The 17,513-nt window shown below is 43.7% G+C and overlaps 1 protein-coding gene across 1 annotated transcript in view; it reads left to right on the top strand.

Moving 5' to 3' along the window:
• Window positions 1-702: 702 nt before the first annotated feature.
• Window positions 703-17,513, top strand: part of LOC134370672 (mitogen-activated protein kinase kinase kinase kinase 4-like) — an 83,433-nt gene continuing 66,622 nt past the window's right edge. Inside the window, 3 exon segments of the mRNA XM_063087696.1 lie at window positions 703-1,137; window positions 9,747-9,997; window positions 11,007-11,266. Coding sequence (XP_062943766.1) covers window positions 703-1,137; window positions 9,747-9,997; window positions 11,007-11,266 — 946 coding nt within the window.

The following is a 17,513-nucleotide window of genomic DNA, read 5'->3' as shown; positions in this document are numbered from 1 at the left end:
TTAAGCATATTCAGTATTCCAAATAAGAGAATCTGAAATCAAACATACAGAAGTTATAAACTTTTCTGAATGCCAGAGATGCCAGTACTAATCCAAAAATTGGCTTGTGACCAACCACCTTGGTGAGACCCCAGATCTCTTTGAGCCTCAGTTTCCAATTACAAATTTTACAAAAGGGTTATGTTTTTTATGAGGATGAAATGAAATGAGATGTTATGTCTGAAAGTGTGTTGAAAATCAGGAAACCACTAAATTGTTTCAAATATAAAATTGCATTGTGTTATTCCATTTCCACAGCCCCAATATTTAAGAAAAAAATTAATAGTGACTTAGAAAAGTAAACACGCTACTATGCAGATAATGTGTTCCTATAGCATTCTAATTCTGGTTTAAAGTTAAATTTGTGCCTACATGTACTTTGTGAATAGTTCTAGGGGAATCATCTGAGCCATGTTATGTAACCAATTGTAGTGACCTGGGAGAATTTGAAATAGGACCCAGTGGTTCTGTCAGAGAGAACCAGTTCTCCCTCTCTGTAATTCCAGCATTGTAATCCACATGTTGTGTTTTTATTCTTTTCTCAGCAGGCTTCCATCTCTGTCACAAGTTGCCCACAATAATGCCTGAAAGCTGACTTCTTATAATGGTTGGACTTCGACTAGGAGGGATTATTTTTGGTGTCAATGAAAAGCTGCCCCCACCATGAAGACTGATGTGTTTTTCCTGTATCTCCTGCTGCCCATTGTGCTTGATGCCAGCTATTTCATGCCCACTCGCCTATTCTTTGAGAACATTAGCACCATTTTCTGGTATGCTGTGGTAGGGGCACTTAGGAATTCTATTGGCATTGGGGTGTCTTCGTTTGGTATCTGCCAGATCGAAGCATTTGGTCTCAGTGACATCACTTTGCTCTATAATCTGCTCTTCAGCAGTTTAATTTCCACTGTGGATCCTGTGGCTGTGCTAGCCGTCTTGGAGAACATTCATGTCAATGAGCAGGTGTCCATCCTGGTCTTCGGAGATGCAGTGACAGTGGTGAGTAACACGTGCCTGCTGCATCACTCCGGCCCATTGCCCATCTGCACTGGCTCTGACGGTGACAGCTGGGGTGACTCCTGCAAGGAGGGTGGCTTCATGGTCAGTAGGTAGGCGCCCCCACTCAGAAGGACCCCTCACTTGGTTTAATGCTCTGATGGCCTGCCTTGAAATTCTTAATACCTTTTTTGATTAACTATTTATTTTTGATTTATTATTATACAACTGGCTGTTTGTTTTCATTTTGCACTGGGCCCCGCAAAGTATGTAGCTGGTCTCTTTTTATAAGGCCCCGTTTGTACAAGAGGAGCATAAAAGTGACTGTGGCCTTTGTACCTCCAAGGATTTATCATTTTGACATTTTCAAAAGTGAAGGTCTTTGGTTATAATTTAAAGGACTTCATGCCCCAGGATTCTTTGTGAGAAGAAATGCTGTCATTGTATGAGGGTACTTCAAAAAGTTCATGGAAAGGTGTATATATGCACATTATCTTTTTTGTGTGTGTGGGTTGCGGGGAGGGGGCAACTGGCCGATGTAGGGATCCAAACCTTTGACTTGGTGTTACAACTTGGGCTCCAACCAGTGTTTCATCTTTTAATTCTATTTAAAATATCCACATATCCACAAACTTTTTGAACTACTCTCATGCCATGTGTATAGAACACGTGAAACAATAACACCTACTAAGTGTGGTTCTCCAGCTGGGAATGGTTTATTTATTGTGTCTGTGAGTTTAAGCAAATTTTTGTCACATGCTCGTTTCTGCTACTGTTGAGCCAGTACATTTCTGGTCCTCACCATTTTGACATGAGTGGCTATTTTTGCAGAAAATGCAAATTACTTTAAATTTTCTTTTAATTAACATGTAATTAGAGTCAGAGGCTGTTATGATCTTAGTGTTAGCAGAATTTACCTCCACTCCATCTTCTGAATGCCGGCAAGGGCAGAGAGAAAGGGTGAGGAGGCCTGTCCCCTCACCCGCAGACCTCCAAAGGGCTCTGCCTCCACCAGTTGAAAACACTCAAGGGATCCTGGCTTGCTAAACAAGTGAGTTAGCCTTGTAAAGCTGTTTTGTGTTAGCTACAGTTCTGTAGCAGTAAAGGTGGTAGTAATGAAAGCCTTCAGCCATCTGAGAATGCTTCTTTGTGCTCAGATCTGCATGACAACTTATGAAGTAGGTATTCTTCCCATTTTGCAGGTAAGAAAATTGAGGCACAGAAAGATTAAAGTGTGTTTAAGTAACTTCATTTATATTACCTTTTCCATTAACTCCTATTCAGTGTTATTCCTGACTCATTGAAAAGGCTGCATAGAAACCAACATTATTCTCTGTTAGCCTGTCTTCTGCTGCCAAAGCAGATTCCTCAACTGAATGAAATACCATCTCTAAGGATGCTTATGCAGGGGCAAGGGAAGACCTTGTTCCCTTCAACCTCCTGAAGGCTCTCTGAAAAGTAAACTCACAAACAGATTAATAGGGAAAAAAGGCATGTTGTTTATTTGGTCATAGTTTTAAGGGACACAGAAGCCCTCAGAATGAAGACTCAAAGATGTAGGGAAAACTGTCCACTTCTATGCTTAACTTCTATGAAGCAGGGGCAGCCATGTAGAAATGTGATTGATTGGACAAGAAAGTTATGATCTAATGTTCATACTCTGAGTGGGGAAGCACAGCAAGGCCTGTTGGTTCACATTCTGTTGGCCTTTCTGTGTAGCATTTGTTCCTCCAACGTAAAGGGCAGGGTCCCTTCTAGAATGAAGGTCTGTGACCTACAATCAGACAAGGTAGGCAGAGCATTTCTTTGTGGCAGCTACAAGACAGAAGGTGGGGGGGGAAATTAGATTATAATTTTATTCTTTGTGGTTGGCTTTGTGGAAGGGGGTTCTGGTTTCTATGACCCACCTTGGGGAAGAGGGATTAAAGTTTCCATGGCTTGCCTTGGAAGAGAATAAGGCTGGGAGCTGGGGGGCAGGAGAAGGTTAGAGGAAAACTTTGCTTTTGAGGCTGCTTCTGAAGCCTTCTCTTGGGGTATGACTTTTCTGAGCCCAACATTCATTAATTCCATGAAGACATTATTATATAGAAAAAAAAATTATTGGTAATTTATTGCTTACAGTTTTTAGAATAGCTTCTAAGACAGTTATTTTAAGACAGTTGCTACTTCACTCAAGTAATAAAATCTACTTTGTATATTCCATTATTCACCAACAGTGATTAGTCAGCCATTAACTTACCATTATTAAATTTTAACTGGGAAACTGCCATAATAGTAAGGAGATTTTATTACTTATTCCAATTTCCTGAGGCATCAAGTTTTCCATGGTGACTTATGTTTGATATGTAAATTGTACATTTGCTGAGAGCGATTGCAGACATTTGAGTGTGGAATCCTTGCAGTGGATCTATTTATTGTAAAGGAAATTTTACAGGGAAAGATAAACACCTTACTGCATTCCTTCTAGGGCAGCTCAGCAAAGTCAGGCTGTTTCAGGATGACACACCATCCCTTTACACTGCATTCCCACCCCTTATAAAATTTATCCTTCACACATCTTGGTGGTCCATTCTTTGACTTTGTCCAGGATCATATTTCATTTAGGGCTCTGACTGCGTCACTGTTTAGAGTGTGCAGAGGCAGCGGGTGATCCAGAGGCATATCCTTTGCTTCCTCCGCAGAGGCACGAAAGCATCAACTTTACAGACAGAGAGGGAGGGCTGACCCAGGGAGGGCAGTGGTCCAGACTGAGAGCCCGCCATTCCAGTAGGGAAGGTCAAGGACAGAGAATGGACACGGCTGATAGGTAGAGGTGGAAGCCCTTGTCCATGGCCAGAGCCTTACGTCAGAAGGACTGTTATGGTTTCATATGAAAGAGCCTTCCTTGGTATAGTTACATACCCTAGGTGGAAAGCCCATGGTCCCTCAAAGCCATAGGAGATCAGGGCATGGCTGGAGGTTTGCCTGCCTAATGCGGAATAAAATACCTGATGTTTCTCTCACTGAATTGGCTGAACAGTGTACAGAATTGAACATGTGTTAGAATAATTAGAACAGTGGTGCAAAAAATAACTTTTTCTCCTAGTCAGGTACCCTCAAAGAGCAGAGGTGGAGATGTTTTACGGAAGATTCTTTGATTCATTCATCCAGTCCTATCCTTAGGAGAGTTTTAAGTAACTCATGGAATAGGGAAAGGTATTAAAGATATGTACCACGATGCATACAGCCAAAATGATGAGTCACTAGGAGTTGCAGATAGAAGAATAGAGGTTAATCAGAGAGAATTAATGTTAAAAGTGCAGTCTGGACGATGGGTAAATTGTAGGTTAAAGCAGTTAACTCCTTCCTCAAACTGTGATAAATTCAATATTGAGCTAGAAAAGTTGAAGGGAAGAAAACAGCATAAAAATGTCTCAAGCTGTTGTGTGAAGGCTAGAGTGGAGTATACTTAACTGGAAAATGGTAAACAATTGAAAAAATAACGGTGTGATTTTTAAATAGGATTTCTGTGTTTTCCCTTATATTAAGTATCTTATGAAAACTTTTCAAAATTACCCTTATTAGGCAAAGATTGCTCAGGTTCTCAGTGACCTAAGTCCTGCCATTTCCACAGTAGTCCATAATCAAGTGACATATTCATATGATAATTTCTGTATCGTTTGTAAAACATGTTAATGCAACTATTGAGTATTCTAATAAAATTTCCCAGAAGACTTAAAAAGCTTCCTCAATCTTCCCGAAACTAGGCTTGGTTAGGCTTGGTTAGGGAGAGTCGGCTCTGTGAAAGAAGCTAGTGATGTGCCCAGTGGCCCATCATTGTATGCTGTGGAGTGGAATCTAACTTTGGGAATTGGAGGGTAAGCAGAGACCACTAAACCTTAATTTTACTTTGTAAATAGCACAATAGATCTAAAATTCCTTATGCAAATATTATTATCCTTTATGTTTTGCATAAGAGAAAGTGACCTGAACACTAATTTTCTGCAACAGAGTATTCCGATAAACTGTGTTTGCATAGTTCGCTTTTCTGCTTTACATGATGTCACTGAATTAGTGCACGTTTTAAACCAAAGTTCAAAATATGTAATTCCTAATTTTAATGTATATTTATGTATTTTTAAACTAATTATAAGAGGTAGACTTGTGATCATTTGAAAGATTTGGAAGCACTCAACTGTCAGATTAGCTCATTATAAAATTTAGTACATTGGCATCACTGGCATTTTAATCTCCTAGAAACACAAGTGTCAAGTTGAGGCTAACTTTGCACAGACTCACTAGAGACATATTTGTAGCCCACATACATTATATATGTACGTATACATAATACATATACATATATAAATTAAAACTCCACAGCACTTTCTGGATAGATTCCCTTGTGATAAAATTACAGGATTTAACTGGAATGAACTAACTATGGGATTATGGCCATTTGTTAACTGCAAAGAATTTTATCATGTGGTGATCACCAGGTATCAGGTTCAGCGTAAAACAGGTGGGGAGGCTGTGGAAAGCTTTCTTGTTGTCAAGGTGATATTTCTACCAAAGATACTTCCTCTGCCATTGCTGCGGCATCTCAGGCAGTAGATTGATCAAACTGGAGCTTCTGCCTGGGGTGCTGACAGTGAAGTGTCCATGATTCAGCTTTGCTCTTTGCAAAATCCAAAGGGATATTTAAGACAGAATGTGCCTTTGATAGATTCGATGGATGAGTTGCCAGGAAAATAACAGTTTGGGGAGGAATATAAATGTATGACCTATCTGCTGGCACCAGTTACTCTGTGAGAATGAGTACCTGAGCTTCCCTTGAAGGCCACTTCCATGTGCTAAATGGGGTGCGGTTGGGGGAATGAGAGGAGGAGAAGGAGATGAGGGCTCTGTGCAAAAAGGAATTTCTAATTTTGGGGGGGAAATGAGGAACTCACTTGAGGCAGCACAAACAACCCAAGACAGAGCATCATAAAACGCTAGTTCAGGAGATCATCTGTGCTGCAAGAGGTCAGAGGACAGGGTGACTCACAAGGATTGGAGGAGTCCAGAGGGCTCTTGGGAGGAACAGCAGGTTCAGCTACACCTTGGACAAAGTTTCTCTAGTTTTGGGGGCTGAGTTTCTGCCAAGAGAAACAACAGGAAAGAAAACCAGAGGCAGGAATGAATAGATACAATGTGTTTTGTGGAGCAGACTGGTGTGTTGAGACTGTTAGGCCTTCCCAAAGTCAGGCAGTCAAAGATTTTAATATTGGGAGTGAACAATGGAATGGCGGCCATTAAAGGAAGTAAGTCTTACAGAGTCTGTGGTGGGATTAAAGCAGGGGGCAGATGAGACTCCCTGGTGCAGGCTTGAGGAAGGTAGAAAAGAAACTGTGGAGTGTGGGGATAGAATAGTGCTACCCATGTGGCGTGCCCGAGTGGCCTGGGAGGGAGGCTGTCAATGCAAAAACAGTTGGCTGGGAAATCTGCCTCTCTCCTCTGGGACACCGGTGACCATAGCTGTTGGCTTCGGCTGTTTGGAGATAGGGGGTGTACACAGCCCATCTCTGATCCTGTCTCTGGAAGCACGCATGGCATGTTGATGCTGATGGAATCCGATGCCCGCAGCAAGCACTGGCTGCAAGTGGGAAGTGGTTGCTGTCTGGAGCCAGTTTCCTCTCTGTTGGCAAAGGATGATGCCTTCAGAATATTTAAGTCCTGATGGGAGTGAGTCTCTCTTGTTCTTCACTTAAGGCATTTCTTGGTGGTAGGATACCAAGTGCTCTTCAGTGTTACACCAACAGTTAGGAGAAAGGAAAACCTCACTGCTTTTTAAAGAATAATACACTATTTTTTCAAACCAAACCAAACATCTGTTGTCATTTTCTAGGCAACATGGAAGATGTAAATTGTAATAAGGTGTTGGTTAACCACAAGGAGCTTATAATCTGGCAGAAAAGAGAAAAAAGATTATATAAAACCTGTAACATTGTAGTATAATCAAACAATGGGCTTGCTACCCAATGCACACAGAAAGCCAAACTCTGTGACACTGGCTTTTGTGAGAAGGAAAAGCTTTATTGTGTGGCCCACCAGCAAGGAGACAGGAGGCAAAGCTCCAATCTGTCTCCCATCTATCTGGGGTTAGGTCAGCCTTTTATGGATGGTGGATGGGTTGGTATGGAGAAGCGCTGGTGGGGCAGGTTTTGATTGTGTGAGCTTTAAGCTTGGCTATTTATGGAAAGGCATGGAATGGTGAGTGTCAGAGTTTAGGCACCAGAACTGCCTGGACAAAGGACCCCTCACTTCCAAAAGGACTCAGGAGTTTCAGGTTCAGGTCATGTCCCGGCCTCCCTGGTTCTGTTGGTTCCTGATGTTATTTGGAGGGCAAGGCTTTTTCTAGTGTGCATGCCCAGGCTGCACACCTTGCAAATTTTGACTCTGCTCCTGCAGGAAAGCTTAAGCAGTGGTTAAATAATGGACCAGGTTGAATTGGTCACACGGTTACAGTAGGGTGTATAAATGACCATAAGTGAAGTAGATGTAGGGGCCAAGGGAAAACTTCCTCTTCATCCCTGAAGGTTCATTAATGAAAGTCAATGACAAATTTTGATTGATATGAAGAAAAGGCACTTATTATTTTAGTGTGATGGGAAGGGCAATACATGGGGTAATCACATAAGGGTAATTTCCCAATTTTCTAGTGGAGTGCAGAGGCTTATATAACAATTGACACAGGGGAGAGGGAAGGAGAGGAATGTAGATGATTCTCTTGAGGAACAGTAAGTGATTATTAGGTGTGAGACCGAGAGACAGATGTAATCTTGTGAAAAGTTCTGTCCAGCTGTGGGGCCCTCCAGTCTCTCCAGTCCCTCCTGGAGTTGTTCTTTCCTGGTTATCTGAGGAGGTTCCTAAGGAGGAGATCTTAAGACAACTGCATTTCTTTTGAAAAGCTTTCTTAGATAAGTGCTTGGGGAGAAGGGAACAAGACAAGGTTAGAGTGACTTTAATTCTGAGGCTCATTTCTGAGGCCTTTTAATTTTAAAGCCCTCAGTATGCCAAAGCACCATGTTTTGGGCAACAGTTTTCTGCACCTCAGTACAGAAAAAGAGTGAGATGGCTTTTGCTGGAGCATACGCTGGTTTGCAGGAGTCTGACTCACTCTCCCACCTTGAACAACTCAACCAGAATGTCAGGAGACCTGGATTTTAACCTTGCCTCTGACGTTTTGTGTTATTTGACATTGGACAAATGAGAAAATTTTGAATTTCTCAGAACCCAAATGAAGGTATAGTCCAGCCTTCTTCACTCCATATCTCCTGGAGATTCCAGGTGCCCCCGGAGGTGCAAATATCAAAGTGAAAAAGAAGCAGGCCACCTGCTTGTCTTGTATTGGACTCACTGGTTTTGTGAGAAAGTGGTAGGGCTTACGCCATCACTTCCCATGTCAGGGGGTCAGTGGCTCCAGAAGTGTGTTTGAAAGCATATTGCTCAGCACATTGAAGTGCCACGCATTCTTGAAGCCTTAATTAAACCAAGATAATGGAAAGAAACCAAATAACAATGTAGTCTTGTTACTTTAAAGCACAAAATATGTATGAAGTTACAGCAGACAGACAGACACACACACAGTTTTCTGCCTCTTTGCTTTAAGAAAATTTCTTCGTGTCTCATGCTACATCAGAGGTGGAACATATGTGGATAAGGTCCTCACCTGAGGACCTCAGCTGAGATATGGAGAGAGGACCCCAGTGGCCTGGGAGGGGGACTTTTCAGTTTGGATACCTGTACTGATGGGTGGATCCCTTCCATGTGTTGACCTAAGAGAAACTGAGGACGAATATAGAAAGTATAGGATTTATGGAGCCAATATGATGACTGCAACTGGGGAAATGGATAGGTCACATCATCCTGAGAAATGTGCTGTGAAGTGGGCCAGCAGAACTCAGCATTTTATAATCACAGGAATGAGAAGAATCAAAAGAGAGAGAAAACAGACCCCCCCCCATCATTACATAAGCGTTTTTATTGGTATCCATGTCTATAGATGTGGGATTACTAGGTTACTAGGTTAAATCCTCCATGCAGGGATCTATGGTTGGTATTATAAGAAACATTCTAGGTTGTTTTATGGCTTTCGGGTACCATCATGTCTACTTCTAAGTAAAAAATGGTCTTATGATAATGTTTTCCAGGACAGGTGGACATGGCTGCTGACATCCCAGATCTCCCAAGGCACGACAATTTAGCTGACCTGGTCAGAGCAGATTTTTTTGTCCTTACATGGCGTGACTCCACAATAGGACCTTGTAAAGTACATACATACAGTGACAGGAGCACTGACAAGCTTTCTCTGTGGCATACTACCTCCCAAGCAATGGTAATAATACGAGTGGCCTATGCTGGATGGCAAACAAGTATTGTAATCTTTCAGATGATACCTGGAGAAAATAATGTTTTAGGAATAAGTTACATAGTAATTTTGAAATCTCCTCTCCCTTACTTTTAGAAACAGTTTTTCTGGCAACACACTTTTATCAACGTTTTGTTTTGTTTTTGGGTTTTTTTGGTTTAAAGCTGCAATATTAAAATATGCGAGAAATAAGTACCCCATGATTGCCACTTTTCATCCACTTGGGCACACAGAAGAAACATGAGAAGGTCGGGTAGAGTTTTTTGTGTCCAGAATGATGATGGGGAAGTTGGAGCAGGCTTGACAGCGTGTTTTCTTTCTCCCACAGGTCCTGTGCAACTTGTTCAAGTGCTTTTGCCAGATGACAACCATTGAGACCATCGACGTGTTTGCAGGAATTGCTAACTTCTCTGTTGTGGGAATAGGTGGGGTGTTGATCGGCATCTTCCTGATCTTCATAGCAGCATTTACGACCCGCTTCACTTACAGTATCCAAGTGATTGAGCCACTCTTTGTTTTCCTGTACAGTTATTTGTCCTACATAACGGCCGGAATGTTTCACCTCTCAGGCATCATGCCGTAAGTATTCCATTGCTGAGAACTCGGTAATTACCTTTCACTGACTTCTTGTCTAAGCTAAGGTGTTCAAGTCGGGTAAGTTATATAAAAGTCTAGGTTTTCTTATTCTTTTAAGAACAATTAAAAATAATCATTCTTTCTTTTTGTTATAAGGAAATGAAAATATGTATCAGCCGAATTTATACTAACATGATCTGGTGCTAAGATGCAAAAACACTTCAAAGTTATTTCTTGGGTCTCATATGAAACATAACAATAAACTGTTGGGGACGATCTTGGTCGGGCACCAAAAATTTTACGGGTTTGATGCTCATTCAGTGTTGTGCATGTGGCAGGCTATAATTTATTCCAACAAGGCATCACCCAAGCTGCTCTTGAGTTCATGTTCTGGAATTGCTTATGTATATTCACTTCAGTAATCTCAGTAGTAAAAATATTGTGTAACAGATTGAATTGGAAATAATAGCTCAAAGTCATTCCAAGCAAAGTTCAATTAATGAAGGATGTGATCAGGTAATTTTTGTTTAGCTTTTAAATAAAGAGGTATGATTATGAAGCAAGAAATTTATAAAGCAAGAAATTATTTATTCACTAAAGATCAGTTAGTGTACCATTCACTAGCTGATTCTGAAGGACATGCTCAAGAAGTTCTGTGAATGGGCAAAAGAGTGGTACTATTTGGATCCCATGTTATCCTTTGGAGGGTCACTTTGAAGGAGGCTACTCATTAGGTGTGGGTGTTCTACTAATTTCCAAAAACAAGCCTATTATGTAATGATCCCACCCTGTAAATGGTCAGTGAGAAATACTTAGTAATGGATGCCTTTACACTTTTTTTATTTTTGCAAATATTTATTTGCAGGCTGTATAATAGGAACTGCTTTACCTGTTTAGAGTTTTGCTGCTGTAAACATAGGCCTAGATCTGCCTGAAATTTTCTCTCCCAAACTGATTTAGGTTTTCCTTAGCCTTTTGGCTGAGGACTATTTTCTTTTTTGCTTCAGATCAGCACTTTTGAGAGACAGCGGTCCCAGCAGTGCTCGTGCCCCTCCCTGGCATTGCTGCAGACGAAGCCAAGCCATTCACACTGTGCCCGCTGCAATGATACCTACACCCTACCCCAGAACAATACCATCAAGCTCTACAAGGAGCTCCGGTGCCCACTTAACGACTTTGAGCTGGTCCTGTGGTTCTCTGGCTCACAGGGCAAGAGCTACCCACTGTGCCCCTTCTGCTACAACCACCCGCCCTCCCAAGACATGAAGAACAGTGAGTGCAGCGTCCCCCAGCCCCGGCCACTCACTCACGAGCCTGGCCTCCCCTCCCCACTGGGTACTTGCAGTCTCTGTTTGACATTAGCCCTTGCCTCACACCATGCTGGACTACGAGTGGACCCCTCACCCCGTCATTGAGATAAGAGACCCCAGAGTATATCTGAGACACAGCTCAGGCATCAGCCAGCCAATCTGCCACCCTCTGCCCAGGTCACAAGTAGGCAGGATAGTCTAGAATGGTCGGGACTTGGGCAGGACATGTGCTGTGCCCCTTCGTGGGCTGGGGTAAGTGAGAGGTTGAGTGAGTGCCCTCGGTCGGTGTCCATTGCTGTTCTCTCCTTGTGCTTGTTACTGGAGAAAGGCAAGTGTGTTTCCAGGCAGGGCAGAGAGCAGCGAGCCAGGAGCATGAAGGGGGCCCAGGGCCCGGTGCACTCCCCAATGGCTGTGCCAGCTCCTCTACACACAATTGGCCTCACAGGGTGTCGTCATCCCATTCTGCCCACGAGGAGCCAGGAGGGGTGATGAGTTCACATAAGGGGGATCTGGAGAGAACCCTTAGAGGTCACAGTCTGCAGTTAGGCTGCCAGGAAGAGTTGGGCCATGTCTCTGCCCTGTGGCAGCTTCTAGAGTAGTGATGGTCCCACGAGGCCTAGTGATGTCAGGACCACATGAAGCTGCCAATAACCAGCTGCAGAAGCAAAGTGAGTGAGGGATGGACTCAGCTGGAATCCACCAGTAAGATGTTGGCTGGGCAGGCAGGCCTTAAAGGTTGATGAAGTTTTAGATATGCTGAGAAGAGGGGTGATGGCATCCTGGGGGCTTCAGGAGCCCAGGGCCGCCATGAGCAGGGGCATTCCCAAGAGTGAGGCCAAGAGGAGTTCGTTCTGCTGGGACAAGGGATCCAGAGGTTCCCTTCAGGACCACACCTGCAGTTGAACAAGTTCTGTTCATTACTCATTCCATCGAAGGAGAGCATGCACCAGGAGGAACCATGGGGTGTGTGTGTAAGAGAGTGTTAAAAAGAAACATTGCACTGGGTTTTAGTTGTGTGATTTAGGAGACAGTCTAAGGAAGCTCTAGTTTGGATGCTGTTGAAAGGTGAGGGAAATGCTGTCAATGGTTAGCTCAGTATCTACAGGGAGGGTAGACAAGAGCAAGGGTAGAGCTGTCACTGGTAATGAAGTAGTAGCCACTCATTTCAGACAAGAGAGAAGGATGCTTGGCATTTTGTGGGCTGCACAGGGATCAAGAGTTGTGTGTACTTGTGGTCTCAAAGAGAGTGCCTTCGTTGGCTCAGGCTGTGATAGAAAAACACCATCAACTGGGTGGCTTCAACAACAGAAATTGATTTCTTACTCCTGGCCTAAAAGGGAAGGAGAGACAAGAGGGGGGACAGAAAAGGAGGGACAGGTGCTGCTGTCTGAAAGCCAAGTGGGGTCCCACGAAGAAGAAACAGCCACCTGGATTGGGGAAGGCATTGGCCAGTGAGCAGGTGGAGGCAGCCCAGGACACACCTAACAGAAGACGGATGGGTTGGTGACACGAAGCTTCACAGTGAGGCTACAGCGAGACCTCTAGGGCCCGGTCAACTGTGTTAATTTAAAGGAAACAAGGCAAACATTGATCAATTTTTGGTACAAACCATGCTACACGTATTGAGGCCTTACAAACATGACCCAGGGAATATCTATTGGTGTGGTGACAGATCTACAGTATGCGAAAGGGAAAAAAGAGTAGGTGTCTAAAGTGTACGTGCAATTAGTTGTTGCAATGAAGAAACAGGTGTGTGTTAGTGCTCACACTAGGAGGCCAGAAGGGATCGGAAGAACATCCTGAAAGCACTGAAAAGAGATCCACCAGCCCAGGACACAAGATGCAGCAGAGATGTTTTTAAGGAGGGAAGGCAAACAAAACCAAACACACACAAAGGCTCATGAAGATGGGAGAAAACTAGGAGAATACACCTCCATACAACACAGACAGACATCCCAAAATGATGTGAAAGGAACTTTTTGCAACCCAAACAGTAAACTATCTCGGACAACGAGAGCCTATTCTCCTCTTAAATTCTTGCACAGGTGGTGCGGCAGAGACATAGGTACAGAACCTAGCCTGACCTCCTCCCTGGGGTTGGGCTTATGTTTCTTCTTGTGGTGAGTTGTGTTGTTCCGATTGGCCATAGCTTATGTTGATGAGGAGTTAAATGAAAAGTCCACTGGTAGTTGTAGTTGTTGAGGACTTATGTGAATTAGGTGATTTTTAGGTTTGCAATTATTGGTTCCCTTAGTGTGTAAAGTAGGGTTTCAGAGGGGACCAATGGCATGGAGTTCTGTTGCTGTTATGAGTTTCTTTGTCTTCTTACTATACGGGGAAGTTCTGCAGGGCAGGAACCACCGTTTTGAGTATCTCTGAGTGGCGCCATCTTGAGTAGTCCTCCCTGAACCTAATATTCCTCCCTTTTGTGTTTGCTAAGAAAGAAAGGACGTGAGTTGTTATTAGGGAGACCCCCAGACTGGGTATATGGATGTAGGTACATCTTCTGTAATGTCTTCCTGCTACAAAGGGGTGACGAGGGGCTTATGACCTGAGGAATTTCCTTGTCACTGTGGTCCTTGAGGCTGGAGGAGTTGATAACGGGCGTCTCTCATAATCAGAATTTCAGTTACCCACTCATGAGTCATTGGATGGATGGTTGTGCAGAGGAACTAGGAGAATTGTTGTAGAAGTATAGGCCCAATGGATACCGGAAGGAAAATTATTACAAAGGGAATTAGGATAGGGAGCAAAATGGGGAATAGCCATGAGCCCTTAGACCATTCAGTTGGCAGAGGTTTTAGGTTTGTAGCCTTTTCCTGACTGAAAAAGAACATGGTAAGGACGATTATTCTTCCACTTCTGTCCATTCAGTTATTTGAGGGGACAAGAAGTTCCTGAAATCCCCTTGTAGGTAGCAGTCCCAAAGAAAAGATAGAAGTGTGTTTTTGCAGGCTAGAACTTCAGGTGTGTTTGTAAGGAGAGAGTCGTAGTAGGGTGTAGAAACCCCCTGCAGCTGACACAGACACCAGCCAGGGCAGCTCACTCGTCAGCTGGGTGTATGTTGGCTGGAGTAGTTAGGCTTCTGTGCTTCTGGATTCTGACTCTTCTTGTGGATTCCTCAGGTAACCTCGTCAGCCTGATAGAGGTGGGTGCGAGAAGCCAGGAATGATATTTATCAGGATGTCCTGAGAGTTTTGAATTGAAGTCTGGTACATTTTCTAACCTGGAAAAATGAACCCAAGCACTTATGCCCGATAATTTTGCCATGGTTGGGGTGGTGAGAAGTGCCTGATGGGGGCCTGTCCACTTAGGTTGAAGAGGTTTTGGATTTAAGTCTTTTAGGAGAACCCAGTCCCCTGGCTCAATGTTGAGAGGGAGAAAGGGACTGGAATAGGGTTTTGGTAGGTGGGTGTTAGCGTACTTGTGCAAAAGTAGTCGGGCGTGTTTTAGAGCAGATAAAATGTCTCCCAAGGGGTGAGGGTCATAAGGGAAGTTACTCAACGGAAAAGGTCTTCCATACACAATCTCCAAGGGACTAAGAAGTTGAAATACCCTTGGCGTTATGTGAATTCGCATGAGGCCAATTGGGTGTAGTGCAGGCCATGGCATGTGTAATTGTAACAAATAATTTGGTAAGGTGGTTTTTAATGATAGAATTTGCCTTTTCAACCTTTCCCAAGGATTGGGGCCTATACGGAATGTGTAATTTCCAAGAGATGTCCAAAGCCTGTGAAACTCCTTGGGTGTTTTGTGAAATGAAAGCTGGACCATTATCAGACTGGACAGTGGTGGGGAGACCGAACGGAGGGATCATGTGTTGGAGCAGGATCGTGGTGACAGACGCTGCCTTTTCTGAAGTGCTAGGGTCAGCTTCTACCCATCCAGTGAAGGTATCTACCAGTGTAAGAAGATACTTTTGTTTTTTTTACAGGAGGCATGTGGGCAAAATCTACTATTCAGTCTTGTGCAGGACCCTGACCTCTAGCTTGATGGGTAGGGAAAGGAGGAGGTCGTAAGTGGCCTTGTGGGGACGTGCAGAGGCAAATATTACAGCCTTGTGTTATTGATTAGATAGCCTGTGGAAGATGAGGGTGTTCTACTGGAGGAGACAGAAGTTTAGAGAGAGGCTTGTATCATCCATGGAAATGGTTAGGAAGATGTGATAGGATACTGTACACCTCTGTGGCCGGAAGGACTGTTTTACCTTTGAGAATGAGCCATCCTTGTTTGAATTGTGAGCTCTGTTGTGTGAGGGATGTATGTTCCTCGGGTGAGTAGGGTGGCAGCTGCACAGGCAGAGCCAATGTTTGGTGTTGGGCCTGTGTGAGTGTGTGTTTCTTGGCTTCAACATCTGCCTGACTGTTACCCACAGCTATTGGGTCTTGAGGTTTTTGGTGTCCCTTGCAGGGAAGGATGGCTGTGCAGGTGTGCAGGTGGGCTGCCTGTAATTGTTTTAGGATTAAAGGACCATTAATTATAGGTGTTCCCTTGTTTGTCAGGAAACCCCTTTCCCTCCAAATTGGTGCATGAGAAGGAGTTATGGTATAGGTATATTTTGAGTCTGCGTATAGTCCGTGTATACATTTATTCTGAGTTTGTTGGCCAATGTTGGGGTCCTGGTGCGAGCTATAAGTTCTGCCTGTTGTGAGGTTGTATTGTATAACACGGGGCTGGATTCAGTTATCCAAGTTAAGGAAACAGTCGCACAGCCTACCTGTGCTATCCCCTGGTGTTTAAAAGAGCTCCCAACTATGAACCAGTCCGGTGTGGGGGTGGTAGTGGGGTGTCTGAAATATCTGAAAAGGGGTTAATAAAGTGGTCTGGTGTTTCCTTACAGTCAGGTTCATCTGTTGTGGGTTGGGAAGTGACAGACAAAAGTGTAGCTGAGTGAAGTGAGGAGCAGCGAGTGAAAGTTTCGTTGGGGTTTTCAAGAAGCGAGGCATGAATCACCTGAAGTCTGGTGGCCGAAATCTGGTGGGTGGCCTGGTGGGTAAGAAGTGAAGAAAGTGAATGGGCACAATGTACTATTATTTTTCAGAAGAGAGTTAATTTTGAGCTTTCTTGTATTAGTATAGTGGCTGCAGCCAAAGACTGCAAGAAGCGCAGCCAGCCGAGAACTGTTTTATCCAGCTCTTTGTATGAGTGAGTCACATTCCTGAGGTCGGGCCTAAACTGTTGAGCCAGTAATCCCAGTGCAGATCCTGTCTGCTGTCTACATAGACAAGTAAGACTTTGGGTTGGGGAGTGCCAACACCGAGGAAGAAGTGAGGGCTTGTTTTAAGAGTGAAAAGGGAGTAGATACAGGGAGACTATGATCTAAGGGTTCATGGAGACTCCCCTCAGTGACCTGATACAAAGGTTGAGCAATGAGATCAACATTTGGCACCCAAAGTCTAAAATATCCTACTAACCCAAGGAAGGAGAGAAGTTCAGCCTTTGTTTAGGGAAGGAGAATTTCTTGTATGAGGCATTTTCTGTCTACTGTGAGAGCTTTATGAATTGGGGCGAGTAAAAGACCCAAATAAGTAACCTCTGTTTTGGTAAGTTGTGTCTTCTTAAGTGAGACTCAGTAACCTTTTTGTCCTAAAAAGTTTAGAAGGAGGATAGTATGATGTTCAGAAAGTTCTTTTCAGGGGCTACATAGAAGTAAATCATCGACGTATTGCAGTAAGGTACTAGGGGTGATGGACAGGTTCTGCAAGTCTTTCGTTAAAACTTGGCCAGACAGGTGAGGACTGTCTCTAAATCCCTGGGGTAGGACTGTCCAGGTAAGTTGTTGTGAGACCCATGAATCAGGGCCATTCCATGTAAAAGAAAAAAGGTCTTGGGACAATGGGTCAGGAGGAATGGTGAAGAAGTCATCTTTAAGGTCTAGCACCGTGTAATGTGAGGTATTGGGGGCATGGAGGAAAGAAGGATGTAGGGATGAGACGACAGGGGTAAGGGGAAGAACAGCTTCATTTATAGCCCTGAGGTCATGAACCAGAGGATAGGACCTACTGTCTTTTGACCTGGAAGGATAGGGGAATTATGTGGAGAGCTGGTGGCCCTTAAAAGTCTGGCCTGTAGTAATTTATTTATGATGGGTTTTAGACCCTTTAACGCTTGTGTGGGCACTGGGTATTGAGGCTTATTTGGGAAAGAAAATGGGTCTTTTAAGGTTATATTTATAGGGGAGAGATGGCTAGCCACCGAAGGATTTTTGG

Source organism: Cynocephalus volans, chromosome 2 (genome assembly GCF_027409185.1).
Source record: "Cynocephalus volans isolate mCynVol1 chromosome 2, mCynVol1.pri, whole genome shotgun sequence".
Lineage (NCBI taxonomy): Eukaryota > Metazoa > Chordata > Mammalia > Dermoptera > Cynocephalidae > Cynocephalus > Cynocephalus volans.
Note: the sequence above shows the minus strand (reverse complement) of the source record. Positions and strands in the feature narration are given on the sequence as shown.